The sequence below is a fragment of the Macrotis lagotis genome, chromosome 3 (genome assembly GCF_037893015.1).
Source record: "Macrotis lagotis isolate mMagLag1 chromosome 3, bilby.v1.9.chrom.fasta, whole genome shotgun sequence".
NCBI classification, from domain to species: domain Eukaryota; kingdom Metazoa; phylum Chordata; class Mammalia; order Peramelemorphia; family Peramelidae; genus Macrotis; species Macrotis lagotis.
The window spans coordinates 216,533,168-216,547,511 of NC_133660.1; the positions used below are offsets into that span (position 1 = coordinate 216,533,168).

At 36.0% G+C, this 14,344-nt stretch overlaps 1 protein-coding gene across 3 annotated transcripts in view; it reads right to left on the reverse strand.

The window, feature by feature from the left end:
* Nucleotides 1–14,344, reverse strand: part of AFAP1 (actin filament associated protein 1) — a 231,547-nt gene that overhangs the window by 116,298 nt on the left and 100,905 nt on the right. For all 3 annotated transcript variants that reach the window (XM_074229837.1, XM_074229839.1, XM_074229838.1), the window contains exon 4: nt 12,296–12,404. In XM_074229837.1, coding sequence (XP_074085938.1) covers nt 12,296–12,404 — 109 coding nt within the window. The remainder of the gene's footprint in view (nt 1–12,295; nt 12,405–14,344) is intronic.

Below are 14,344 nucleotides of genomic sequence, written 5' to 3' on the forward strand. Positions count from 1 at the left end.
AAAGTCTCTTAATTCTAGTGCCTTCCTTCTTATAGTCATTTCTTATTTATCCCAAATAAAACTTGTTTTGTATATATTTGTTTTCATGTTAGCTCTCCTATTGGATTGAAAGACTGTAAACTCCCTCAGGCAGGTACTATACTTTGCCTCATTCTGTATCACTGGCACTAGTAAGCTACAGTTTCCTCTTCTGTAAAATGGTGTTTATTACTATCCCTAATGCAGTTTTCTTTAAAGGACTGGTGTAGAAACAAAGGAGATGAGAGAACAGAAACTCTCCTAGACAAGCTCAGGTCCCCTTTGTTCAACTTGGATAAAGGTAATGAGAAAGAAATGACAGAACTTCCAGAAGGTGGAATATTATGAAGTCACATCCTACATTGTTCAGCACCATTCCTAATAAAGATGAAAATGAGCTTAAATTGTCTGTAGAGTTTCTCCAAATGAATACATCCCATTCAGTCAAAGGAACTGAGAGCCTCAGCTAGCTCTGCCCTCTGTCCTCCACCTCTCCCCTCTGTCTCCCCACCAGGAAAAGTCACTCCATAAACCTGTACTGCAGAGATCATGCCTCTTCTCTCCTTGGAATATTAATCCACTCTATTCTGTTGTGATTAATGTGTGAGGGAATAAGGGAGTGTAAACACATCAAATTCATTATATAAAGCCTTGCTTTTTGCAGACCATCAAGCATCTTGCTCACAGGACTCACCCAAGCATCTTGCCATGTTTACTGATGATCTATTGTCACTCTTCTTAATCAATCTCCCCCAACACTCTCCATCTCTTGCTCTGAGAACATTAATCAAATAAATATTTCCATTGCTCCAGAAAAAGAGCAACTATCAAGCAAATATCCTAAGGTTCCCACTTCATGATTCCTGGGATTCCCCAAACCAAAATTTCCTTCCCTAGCCACCATTTGCCTATGTTGTCAATCCTGATGAGAATGTAAGCTTTTTGAAGGCAGGAACTGTCTTGCTTTAGTTTTTGTAGCACAAGACCTGATTCATAAAATTTTTGCAATAATTTTTTTCGATTCCTCATTCATTCACTTAGCAAATAACTTTTTTAGATCCTATATAATCTGTCCTATCTTTCCCATTTAACCTTCTTTCTTCATTACTCCTCAATAAAAATTAATTAGTCAGGTGGTTTCCTTAGTCTTTCCTCCTTATCTACATTGCACCTAATTCCCATATCTGCTTATCCTGCAATTCCAACCTTGAATATTGTTCTATTCTTTCCTCCAGGAACCCAACAGCTTACTATAAAGTAGTGTTTGCAATCCCAAACAAGTTTTCTATCAATTAGTTGTTGGGCTTTGAGTCAGAAAGACTCAACTTCTTGAGTTCAAACTTGGCCTCAGGCAATTACTAGCTGTGAGCCTTGGACAAGTCAATTAACCCTTTATCTGGTCACTGACTCCGGAGAAGAAAATGAAGTTAGTGACTTAGCACACCCCCTCACTCAAATCTAATTCATGTACTTGTCATGACATCACTTCCCTGATGTTATGGCCTACTTCAAGAATGAAGGATACATCATCATCATAATCTTCATCCTCATCAGATGAGGAACTGTTAGGTGACTTTACCAGGGATCACTCAGCTAGAAAGTTGTCTGAGGCCAAGTTTGAACTCAAGAAGTTGAGTCTTTCTGACTCCAGGCCTATCACTATACATTGCACCACCTACCTGCTCTTTAAATATATTAAATATATGCTGGAGAAGAAATGTCTGACTGGCCAGTTTGCAGAAAGGCAGCATGCTTATGAGTAGGAAAGGTGTGTTTCTAAGTCGAAGGTCTCATTAGAATTGGCAGATCAACAGACTATGATAGACCCAGTTGATGGACATTACATAATAGCTCAGCAGGAAAAGGGGATACAGAAGGCCAGAGCTTTGGTGGTGAATCAGACATTCAGTATCCCAACATTTCCTGAACTTTCTAACTTCCTGATCCAGATCCAAAATGCCACTCCTATAACTGGCTTTCCACTTCCATTTCTGACACTTGGATTTTTCTCCTCTGAAAAAAATCCTAGGACTGACTCAGATAGGCCTGTTGGCCTTCACATTTGTGTGGCTCCCAATTTGGACATCTGTCTTCACAAGGGACTACTAACCCTTCAACAACAGTGCTTAGTTTAACAACTGGCTTATATTAATGCATATTACTTTAAATAATAAAAACTCACTGGACTTAAAAGTAGGAACTAATCCCACTTCCCTTGCCTGTGATCCAGGTCAAGTCACTTAGCCATATTTAATCTTATTTTTAAAAAAAAAGTTACTAATCCTTGTTAAAAGCAAAGACATCATTATGAATCCAAATAAAATGAGGTTGATAAAGGGTTGTATAATCCTAAAGTGACTTCTCAATGTGTGATATTATTATTATTTTTATTATACTCATAATTGGTTGTTGTGGTTAAAAAGACTGCATACTGTCCTACTCTCCATTTCAAGTGTCCTGACCACTCAAGGAAGAGCACAGAGAAACTTGTAGGAGAACTCATTGCAGTGTGATGGTCCAGGCTGAATAAGGTCCTAGGCTTGTCCAAGAAAGATATGGAGTCTCATCTTCTTTTGAGGTTATTATTGGCAGAAAAACAGGAGACTTTTGAGAAGAAAAATCAAGGAAAATGGGAGAATCACAACCTTTGGTATTAAAAGCAAGTGACTTGGACAAAATTAAGGAGATACACAACCTCAGCCCCCAACCCAACCCTTACCCCTCAGCCTCTCATGCATACTTTCTTTTCTGAATGTTCCCTGGAGGGGTGGAGTTGTCAGAGAGACTAAAAATAGAACTGTGTGGGTTCTTTGTACATTTAATGATGCTGTTGGTCAGGGAATAGAGGCCAGAAAATGCTTTCATGGGCAGTCATCACCTTAAGGGTGAAGCCTTAACAAAGCCAAAATGCTCTTCAATAGACGTTATTCTTGCAACTACAACATATCAAGTCAAAGGCTAAAACCAGGCAAACACATTATGGAGCCGAGACTTCCTGTCTGGAGAAACTGGCTATAGGAACATAATTCCTTTTGTCCAAATTTACTAAAGGATAATTTTTTCATGGGACAGCTAGGTGGCATAGTGGATGGAGCACCAGTCTTACATTCAGAAAGACTCAACTTCTTGAGTTCAAACCTGTCCTCAAATACTTCCCATTGGTGTAACCATGTTTGCCTCAGTTTACTCATTGTAAAAATTAGCTAAAGAAGGAAATGGTAAACCACCCAAGTAGCTTTACCAAGAAAACCTCAAATGTGGTCACAACTGACTAAGGTCACACACACACAAAAAGAAATCATAACCTACTGAAAAAAAAATCACTGATATCCAGGATCAGAAGACCTGGGTTCAAATCATAGCTGACCTATTCCTATGTCAAGAGAGATCAAAGGGAAAGATTGTTCCTTCTCCTTCTGCTGAACCCTTATTAATTCCTTCAACTCAACCTTCTTTGGTATCTATTTCTTCACCTATAAAATAGGATGGATTTAGAATCTTTATGGTCCTATTAGTCCTATGCCTCTTACTGGTTCTGTGATCTTGAATAAATCATATTGTCTTAGAGCCTCAGAATGGGAATAAAAGTCTAAAGTACAAGGCTAATATGATGATCAAATGCAAAATGAATTGACGATTTAGAGGGAGAAGCAACCTAAGCCATACTTAGTCTAACCTCCTTATTTTAGAAATAAGGAAAGAACAGCACAAAGGGGGCAAAACTATATTAAACAATTATCCAATTTGTATCTAAGTTTCAAATCAAATGTCACCTTGATCACAAACATTTCCTCCATCATTCCATCCATGATCTTTCCACTTCTTGTGAATTAATATCACATTTTATACTCTACTTTCTATACTTTCAGAGTATAGCATTATCATAGTTATGAATTCCAGAGTTAGAATAGATCTTTGAGGCTCATAGAATCACAGGACTTGGAACTGGAAGGAATTTCAAATACCATGGAGTCTAATCCCTTCATTTTATGAATAAGGGAAATTAGACTTGGGTTCCCTTTTGCATTCTGTATTTTATTGTATGCATTGTAAAATATAATTAAAAGAAGGAAACAATAGTTTTCATGAGACTGGCAAAATGCAAAGAACCCCAATCTAATCGAACCTGAAAAGATATCCATTCACTCTAGCAAATGACTATCAAATTCTGTTAAAGAATTTCCTTCAAAGAAGGGAAAGCTTTTAGCTCAAATATTTAATCAATCTATGAGAATACAAGCACATAAGATCATGAGTTCCAGTAAAGGAAAGTTGGGGCCATCAAGGAAGCCTTCATAGATGAGGTAGAATTTGACCTTGACCTTGAAAGAATGGGAGGATGCCATTGGGAATACAGGGAAATTTGATAGTTTGTTATTTCTGTGCTTCAGTAGTTCCAGTCATGTTCAGTTATGTGATGCCATATGGAATAGCTGCCTAGACCTATGAATGGCAAGTGGACATTGTCCTACTGTATAGAGAGGTCTGAGAGGAAAGGTCATACTGAAAATTAGTTCATCAAAAAATTAACTATGCTGTTGCAGCCCATCGTGCTGAAATGTCATGGTGCCTTGTATGCCCTGAGTCTAGATTTTGTTGCCAGATCTCATATGTTGTCCCTTTACCTGGCACTACTAGAGTGCCAGGGTGCCTCACTGATATGAGAGGAAAAAAATTGTACTCCAGGACTAAGGACTCCCACAGTATACTGACCATCACAAAAAGTCCTGCTTCATATCAAATCAGACCATGGGGTGAAATGAGACTGAAGGATGTCTCTGCGTAACTCCCCTTACTATAATGAACATAATTGTGAAAGTCATATCATTATGTATATGGCAACATGGTCCTCTTTGTTACAAAGGATGAACATCATCATCATCATCATCATCATCATCACCATCATCTTGGCAAAGATACTGGAGTGGTTAGCCATTTCCTCCTCCAACTATTTTATAATTTAATTGTTTAGAAAAAACAAATATATCAATAAAATATATATTTTATGAAAAAAAGTCTAAGATTTAAAGCCAGAAAACTTGAATTGAAAATTTTCTCTATTAAAACTACTTGGTATGACCTTGACAAATCACTTCCTTTCTCTGAATCAGATTTTATTTCAGAGTTCTAAGAAACAGGTTTCTAATTGTTTTCAAAATGATAAAATAAGACTTTTAAAAAGCGAATTTTCCAGTTACAACCATTTGATCACCTATTTCCTCAACTGGAAAATGAGACTATTGAGCTCAATAAAGATTTCTTCTAATTCTATCATTCTTATCCCATGAGGAACCAAGTAACTCCTAAGGGCCTAATCCATTTTTGGAAAGCTCTGGATGAAAATTGTCCTATCATCTGACTGAAACTGGTCAATAATTTCCACATATTGCTCCTGGTTCTGCCCTATGGAGACCACAGAATAAATCTAATTTTTCTTACAATGACAGCCCTTTAATGATTTGAAGCATTATCATGCTCCTCTTACCAAATCATCCCCTTGGGGTTGTCTTCTCTATGTGATTCCAGGTCCCTAGACACTAAAGTCTATGTATCTTTTTCATTTTTAAATTCACATCCCCCAGGATGGAATCTTGCATAAAACAGATATTCAGTGAGCACATATGAAATTAAACTGACTCAAATTATATCATATAAAAGGTAGAGTCAGTCAAAATGGTAGTTGGTAATGTATTTAAACACCCACCTCCCAAGAGTCTTATGGCATTCTGAACACTAACAAAATCTAAGAACAAAGACCAGCTAAGTCGTGGCCAAGATGAAAATTTAAGGTAAAATAAATCAAAGAATCTATAAAAGCAATTCCAAGCTCAAGAAAATTGAAGAAAGCAATATAATCCATGATTGACTTAGGTTATTAATCAGAACAAAGTTAATCTAAGTCTATTATTCTTCAAGGGATGGGAGACAAGTTCTGGATGCCACTAGCCATAAGAGATTTCTTAAACACAGATGATGGACTGAGACCTTGTGGTGTGAGTCATTGGTGATTGAATTGATCCCTGGAGCATTAAGTTCCACTGATCTGATTCCTCTGGAATTAGCTTAAAGCAAAATTGAGACCACTGGCATGGTCTCAATCAGAGGAGCAAGATGTGACCAGTTGGGCTACTCCCAATGATGGCAAGCTTCAGTATTCTTTTCAATAAATCAAAAAGAAACGCCTGCCAGTTCTTTGGAGACTGTGACCTCCTCTCCTGGGCTACACTTGAATGATTCAAACTCCAGGCAATAGACTTTTTCACAAAGTTCAGCTTGTCAGCAAAGAGAAAAGAGTTGCATGAAACTGAACTGAACCTGGATCATGTATTTCAAACCATGCTTTAATTAATTTAATGTTTTAATGCATCATGGAAAGAATTCTATCAATCACTTAGTGAAAGTACTTCCTATCAACATGGATTGAAGTAATAATAGATTGTCATCATGAATTTTCTTGGAAGTTAAAAATTATTTCTATTGGTCTTTCTGGTGATGAATGAAACTATACTTAACTAGCTAGGCTTGATCCTCGAAAAGACCCTACCCTCAAAAACCATCCAGTATGAGAGGATAGATCAGAACTTCAAGCCACTAGTTTGTTCATCAAAAGCCCACGATCGCCTCCTGAATATAATGAGGCACTGTAAAAGGAATTTGGCAGAATAATTAGCTATTTTAAAACCAGGTGGGGACAAATATATTTTTAAATGTTTTGTGATAATAAGAAAGGAACTAAATGTGTTTTTTCTCAAGCACCATTTTTTTTTTTTGGTTTTTGCAAGGCAATGGAGTTAAATAACTTGCCCAAGGTCACACAGCTAGACAATTAAGTGTCTGAGGCTGGATTTGAACTCAGGTCCTCCTGACTCCAGATCCAGTGCTCTATCCACTGCACTATCTAGCTGTCCCTCAAGCACCATTTTTAATATTTTCTTAATGAAAGTGACTGAATAAAAAAAAAGGAAATTTATTAGTAGTTGATTGTATTTAAACATTCTGATTTCCCATCTATTCCCAGGCAGTAATGTCCTTTTCATTTAAACCTTCTCTAGCACTTTGTTTAGAATGTGTCTAATATCTAAAACCATATAACAACTTGTACTTAATATCTTAAACTATCTAATAATTAAAACTATTTCTCAACCAGACTGAGTTTCACATGTCTCAATAGTACTCTGCACAAAATACACTCTTCCTAAGTATTTGTTGAATATATCATTTTTTAAATCATAGTAAAATTTTTAAAAATCTTAGTTTATGTAAACCAAAGAGACCAATTTTGAGAACTCTTTCTCAGAATTTAAGAGGATTTCTACAAAAAAAAAATTTATCCCTTCCTCTTTTAAGGAAGATCTTAGGATCATAAATGGAAAACAAATGAGGAAACTAAAGCTCATATAGATTTCATGACTCATCCAGGATCACAAAGGTAGGAAGAATTGAAATTGAGCTCATATTTCAAAACTCTAAATCTAATGTATTCCACTGCACCAAGTTTCCATTGATAGGGAATTTTTGTCCATTAAATTCTAATCTATGGCTCCTCCAGTGGGCCACCACTTTAGGAAGGTTGAAGGAAGAGCAAGAATTTGGAATAATATCAAAGACTGTAAGAGAAATGAAATGAAATGGACCCTGGACCCCACCAAAATAGTCACAGCAGTACTTTTCATGAAAACAAAACAGTTGATCATTGGGTGAAAATGGCTAAATAAATTTTAGTATAAGAATGTAATTGGAAAAATTACAATGCTGTAGGAAGCCAAGAGCATAATGAATACAGGGAAGAAAGTAAAGATTTATATGAACTGGTGCAAAGTGAAGTGTAAGCAAAGTCAAGAAAAAAAAATATAATTACTACGACAATGTAAAGGGAAAGTACAACTACCATACAATCATTGGAAATGAATGTTGCAAAATATAGCACCTACCTTACCTGATTATATATTGCTTTACAAATTGGTTTAAAATTGTTTTGCAAATTGCCTTATAAATCTGAAAGAGTTATGGAAATGTTAACTATTATTATATTACAAAACAACAAAGAACCAGTTTGATCTCAAAGAAGATGGTGTAGAGGAAAGTGTGCTGGACCTGGAGTCAGAAATATCTGAACTCAAATACAACTTTAGACACTCAGTAAGCTGTGTAATTCTTAGGGAAATTACTTAATTTTTTTTTCTCAGTTTCATCTTCCTTATGAACAAAATGAACCACTACTTTCTCCCAGGGTTATTATGAGGTTCAAGTAAAAATATTTTGAAGCCAAACTTGGCCCAGTCCCTGAAACATAGCAGATACTTAAATTATTGTTTCCTTTCATTCTTCTTTCCTTCTATCTTGACCTATTCCTTTTTTAGAGGGATCAAAGATACAGAGTTGGAACACTGTATATGTTGACAGTTTTTTTTTCCAATGGTCTAATATTTTTTCTTATTTTTTTCTCTTTCTTAAAAGATGTCTTTGTTATTAGGGTAATTCTCTGAGAGCAGGAAAAGAAAAAAATAATTCATCTTTCCTATGGACTTTTTATATAAGAACCTGCTATCTTTTGGGGCCATCTTCAATTTGAATGAAATTCAAAAATGGTAGGCTGTCACAGTCCATATGAAAGCTCAGGGATCATTGATCACAGATCAATGAACTCCAGGAAAAGATTTTTCATTTGAAGTGAAAAGATTTGTGTTGACTAAAAGAAGCCTGCTGAGAGTTATCAGGTAGTGACAATTATCTATCAATCCTATTGCTTTAGAAAAGATGTCTCCAAGACACCTAGGAGAGACAGAAACAAGATAGTTATGCCAGTTTCATGTTCAACTTGTCATTGCTTTATTTTCCACCCAAAACAAGACTTGCAAAGGGCAATTCTACTGATTCTGATTCTCTAACAAATGAGACCAGCATGGTGACATGGAAAAAGCAACAACCTGAGGACAGAAGAGAGCTTTATTATAATTTCATTTTATGTATTGGGAAGGCCAGCCAACCTTTCAGAGACTCTGTTTCCTCATCTGCAAAATGCAGGTAATAGAACCATAACATGTACCTCGTAGGTCACTTGCATTTTATCAACTTTATAATACTATACAAATGTCAGTTATTACTATTATTGCTATTGTTATAATAGTAGTAACAATAAAGTAATATGAAAAATCACTAATTAAAATGGAAAACAACAAAATTGTCTGACATACACTAGAGAAAGATGAATAGAAATTCATTACTATATAATGTTTTTTGCTTTGTTTTTTGTTTTTGCAAGGCAATGCAGTTAAGTGACTTGTCCAATGTCACACAGGCAATTATTAAGTTTCTGAGGCCAGATTTGAACTCAGGTCCTCTTGACTACAGGGCCACCTAGCTGCCCCTATAATTTATTTTGTAAAAATTTATTTATTTGAATTAAAAGGGGAGATCTGTCTAAATTAGGAGAAAATGTAAGTTACAGTTTTATTTTTGGATGTTGAAATTAGACTAAAATTGAATTATTGGCTGAATAATGAACAAAATGTAAGTGTGCTGTGAAGGAAGGGCAGTAGAGGAAAAAGAATACTGATTCTGGAGGCAGAGATTCTGAATTGAAATCCTCCCTCTTGTTTTTACTACCTGTATGACACTGGACAAGTCACTTGCCTCTTGGTTCTCAATTTCCTCCCATACAAAAAATGAGGTTAGAATACATATCCTTCAGTTCTTGATAAGTGAAAAAAATGTAGACCAATGATTTGGGTTCAAAAATATCAACTGTTCCACTCCTGGACAGCTCTGTTATTAAGTTTTCCTAAACTTTTCTTGCTGTGAATTTCTCCAATTAAAAAAAGAACATATGAATTTTAATAGTGAGATGAGGGAACACGTGACTAGATGCCATATATAAAATAACATGAAATAATAAATTATTTACAAAATAACAAATCATACATAAAATAACTAAATAAGAAACTCCATTTAAAACAATGACCAGAAACCCTTGGAATCATAGATATTAGCTCAGTGAGTTGACAACACAAAAAGATCACCCAGTGTCAGATCACATGAAAATTTACATTCTCTGCCTCACCAAGAAAGAAAGGGAACAGTCCTACTTTGCTCTGCTCTGCTCTGGTCAGACACACCTGTGCCATTTGGTAGTTTGCATGTTTGGAGGGTCAAGTCATAATCTATTCAGAAAAGGCAAGCAAAACCAGGAGAAAACTAAAACATGCCATTTGAGGATCAGCTCAAAGTAGGAAAGCTTGTTTGTAATTATCAAAATAATGATAATAAGGGCTCATGCTTGAATAGCTTTCAAAGGTTTAAACACTTTTTCAGGGTTGGCTAGGTGGCGCAGTGGATAGAGTACCGGTCCTGGAGTCAGGAGTACCTAAGTTCAAATCCGACCTCAGACACTTAATAATTACCTAGTCGTGTGGCCTTGGGCAAGCCACTTAACCCAATTGCCTTGCAAAAAAAAAAAAGCTTTTTCAAATCACTATTGCTTCTGAAACTTGAAACAAAACAACCCTGGGAGTTAGGCATTCTAATCATCACCACTTCATAGGTGAGTCAGTTCAGGTATGCTTGGATGACTTGCCCAAGATCACTGGGCTAATTTCTCAAGTGGAATTCATCAGACACAGGTATTTCTGATCTCAAATTCAATATTTTACCTACTATACAAATCTGCTTGGATGAGATTAGAGAAAGGAGAAATTAGAGGAAAATAGTCATATGATCCCACAGATCAGAACAAGGAGCAAAGAGTAGAGAAAGATTGAGACATAATATAAAGAAACAAAAATAAAAATAAAAGCTGCCACAAGGAGCTTCCTTAGCAGATCATGAATTCCAAAATACCAACACTCTTTAAATGAAGGACACATAACCACTTATGGAATCATAAATTCATATGACATAATATTACATACGTTATTGTACGTAGGGTAATATTGATGGAGGGCCTTGAATGAGAGGAAATTCTCCAATAATGCCTATACTATAATTTTATTATAAAATTATTGCTACCTTACATCTCTATAATATGTTTTACACTTTTGTTCAATGGACTTTGATAAACATTATCTTTCACCTAGAGTTTAACTTTTTATTTTGGTTGAAAATTGTCAAAGTTCCTTGAGGATATCACTCCCATCTTATATAACTTTAAAACAGTTTACCAAAGGTTCTATAAGACCAACAATAAAGACGTAATTTTCTACATTTTACAGAAGAGGAAAAGGATACTATGAAAGGTTTAGTTATTTGTCCATAGTCATGTGGCTTTTAAGTAGCAGAGGCAGTTTAAAATTGAGGTCTAATGACTCATGACCAGTACATTTTCTGTTATTACACATTCTCTCTTACCACAATGCCTTATATAGTTTGGTGGTATGGAAAGCCCATTGGATTTGGAATCAAAAGACCTAGCTATTCAATTTATCCCCTATCTTGAGCCTCAGTTGTTGCTGCTAGTCATATCCAACTCTTAATGTCCCTATTTGGGGTAGGTAAAGATATTGGAGCGATTTGTTACTTCCTTCTCCAACTCATTTTACAGATGAGAAAACTGAGGCAAACAAGATCAAATGGCTTGCCCTGGATCACATACAAACAGCTAGTTAGGGCCTGGGATCTGATTTCAACTAAGGAAGATGAGTCTTCCTGATTCCAAGCCCAGCGTTCTATCCATTGTGCCATCTAGCTTTCCAAATCTCAGTTACCTACTTTGGCAAGTAAAGACGTGGCACAAGATGAGCTTAAAATTCTCTTCCAGATTAAAATTCATGAAATTAAAATTCATAAAATTCATTATTGGCACAACACACGTAATTAATAAATAAAATCTGATCAATTTAACTGAATCTCATTTTGTAGGTAGTCCCAAGTTTTAGAATGGTTATCTTTACTTTCTCAGAAACACAAAAATTCTGAAAGTTGGAAGAGCCCACAGAGATTGTCCTACTGACCAAGAATATCTTCTATATCATCTATCCCCTCTTTGAAAACCCCAAGTGAGGGGTTGATCAATACCTCCTAAGAATAACTGCTCCACTACTGGACAGCTCTGTTATGAAGTTTTCCTAAACTTTTTCTGCTTTGAACTTCTCCAATTACAAAACCCATATGAATTTTAATGAATAATCTGGGATCATAGAACCATGGTATTTTCATGCTGGAATATCAGTGATTTCTTTTGGTCTATCATTTTCATTTTATGGATATGGTAACATGAAAGAGGCCAATCAAACCCCAGTTTCTCCTTAAAATTCACTGCCTCTTCCAGGGCAATGTCACTCACTTGAAGTGATATACTCTGGAGCTTTTCCAGGACTCAGTGGCACAGCTTCTTCATAATAGCCTTCTGGGAGAGAAGATGTTGGTAATGGTGGAGGTCCACTGTCTGGGGGCTAAATGAGAAAAACAGAGTGAGAGATCGTTGTAAGTCCCAGACATAAATCAATCATGTCAGTTCAATATTCATCAAGGACTAGACAATGCTAAGTTCTTCTTTCTGCCTACCTTGATAATGCCTTGCTAATCCATTATATTGATTATTGTTCCCTAATAACTAAGACTGTTACTTTTTCCTTGCTTTCCTTTGAATCCTTGGAACTTCCCAGTTTGTGGAACATAGGAAACACAATAACTTTTTTGACTTAACTATGAAAAATTCATTAAATTCATGAGCCTTCTGGCATTTTCACCTTCCTATTAATTTTATATTACTATGGTTTGATATTTAAATGTAAAATAACAACAAAAAAACTCAAAATCAACCAGCTGTGAACAGTTCATAAGACAGGATCCCAGAACTGAAAGGTAATTAGAGATCGTGGTGAAAGATCATCTATCCCCTCATATAGCAGATGAAAAAAATGAGGTTCAAAGCAGGAAGATGTCTGGTCTATGCCACGGTCACATGGGTAAAATGTTACAGACTAAGACTTTAATTGGGTTTTCTGGCTCCAATCTAATGATTTTTACAACAATAACGGACCTCTTGCTTCTCCAAGAGCAATGAAGTATTGAATATAGAATAAAATAGGAAAGTGGATGACACTGCCACCTGAAACTTCCTACTTCTCTGAGAGCCCAGCAAATTTTAAAGGGAGATAAGAGGTGGGAAGTTACTGGAAACAACTTGGAGAGTGGCAAGTAGATCCTGATCTACAAGTCCAGGCTTCCATATCCAGACAAGAACAGCAATTACACAAATGTAGCAGACTCCTGATGGTTTATAAAGCCTATTGTTGGTTTAACACATACCCCCATTGACATTCTTCGGATGACCCCATGGGGACAGGTAGTTTAAATATTCTTGTCTGTTTTGCATTATTTTTTTTCCAAAGAGACTCCCTATTGCAAGAGCAGATCAGCTCTCAGTCTCCTCAGTTAAGGGAAGGGATAACTCAGTAGATAGCACTTGCATGAAAATTTTTTTCCTATACTTTAAGAAAGCAATCTCCCTCCTACCCCTGATTTTCTATTCCATAGACTGCACATAACTCCTACATATAAATCTTGACTTTTCTCACAGGATCTCTTTCCCAGTCTTTTAAGAATCATATTTTTCTCCTTTGTTCTAGCTCCAAGCTCCTTATATCTCCCTCAAATTGTGAAATTCAAAATGGCACACAGTTCGCTATGGTCTGCACTGGGCAGGCCCCTACTGGAAGCAGGTCATCTATTAAATATTCTTGCTTATACAATAGGGAAATCATAGAGTTCAAGTGACATTAATTTTTAAGGTTTATTACATAATTCCCTCATGCCCACCCTTTGAGGCAGATAGTAAAAGAATTATCTCCTTTAATAGATAAGGAAACGGAGACCCAGAGTAATTAATGTGTGAAATATCATATAACTAGTAATAATTAAAAAGAACAATTATAGTCACTAACATTTTTGCTGTTTAGTCATTTTTCAGTTGTGTCTGATTTATTGTGATCCCATTTGGTACTTTCTTGGCAAAGATACCAGAGTGGTTTGCCACTTCCTGTTCCAGCTCATTTTACAGATGGAGAAACTGAGGCAGCGTACTATGACTTACTCAGGATCCCACAGCTGGTAAATGATGCTGATTTTAAACTCAGGAAGATCAAACTTCCAAGCCCAGTACTCCATCAACTGCATCACCTAACTTCCAGGTAACATTGATTTAACACTTATAGAATAGGTACTATGCTTTACAATTATTATCTCATGTGATCTACACCATAACCTTGGAAGGTAGGTATTATTATCCTCATATTGCAGATAAGGGAATTCAGGTAAACAGAAACTAAGTGACTCACCCAGTAAGGGTCATCATTTTTGGGATAGGAACCTTTTCCATTATGTGAGAATA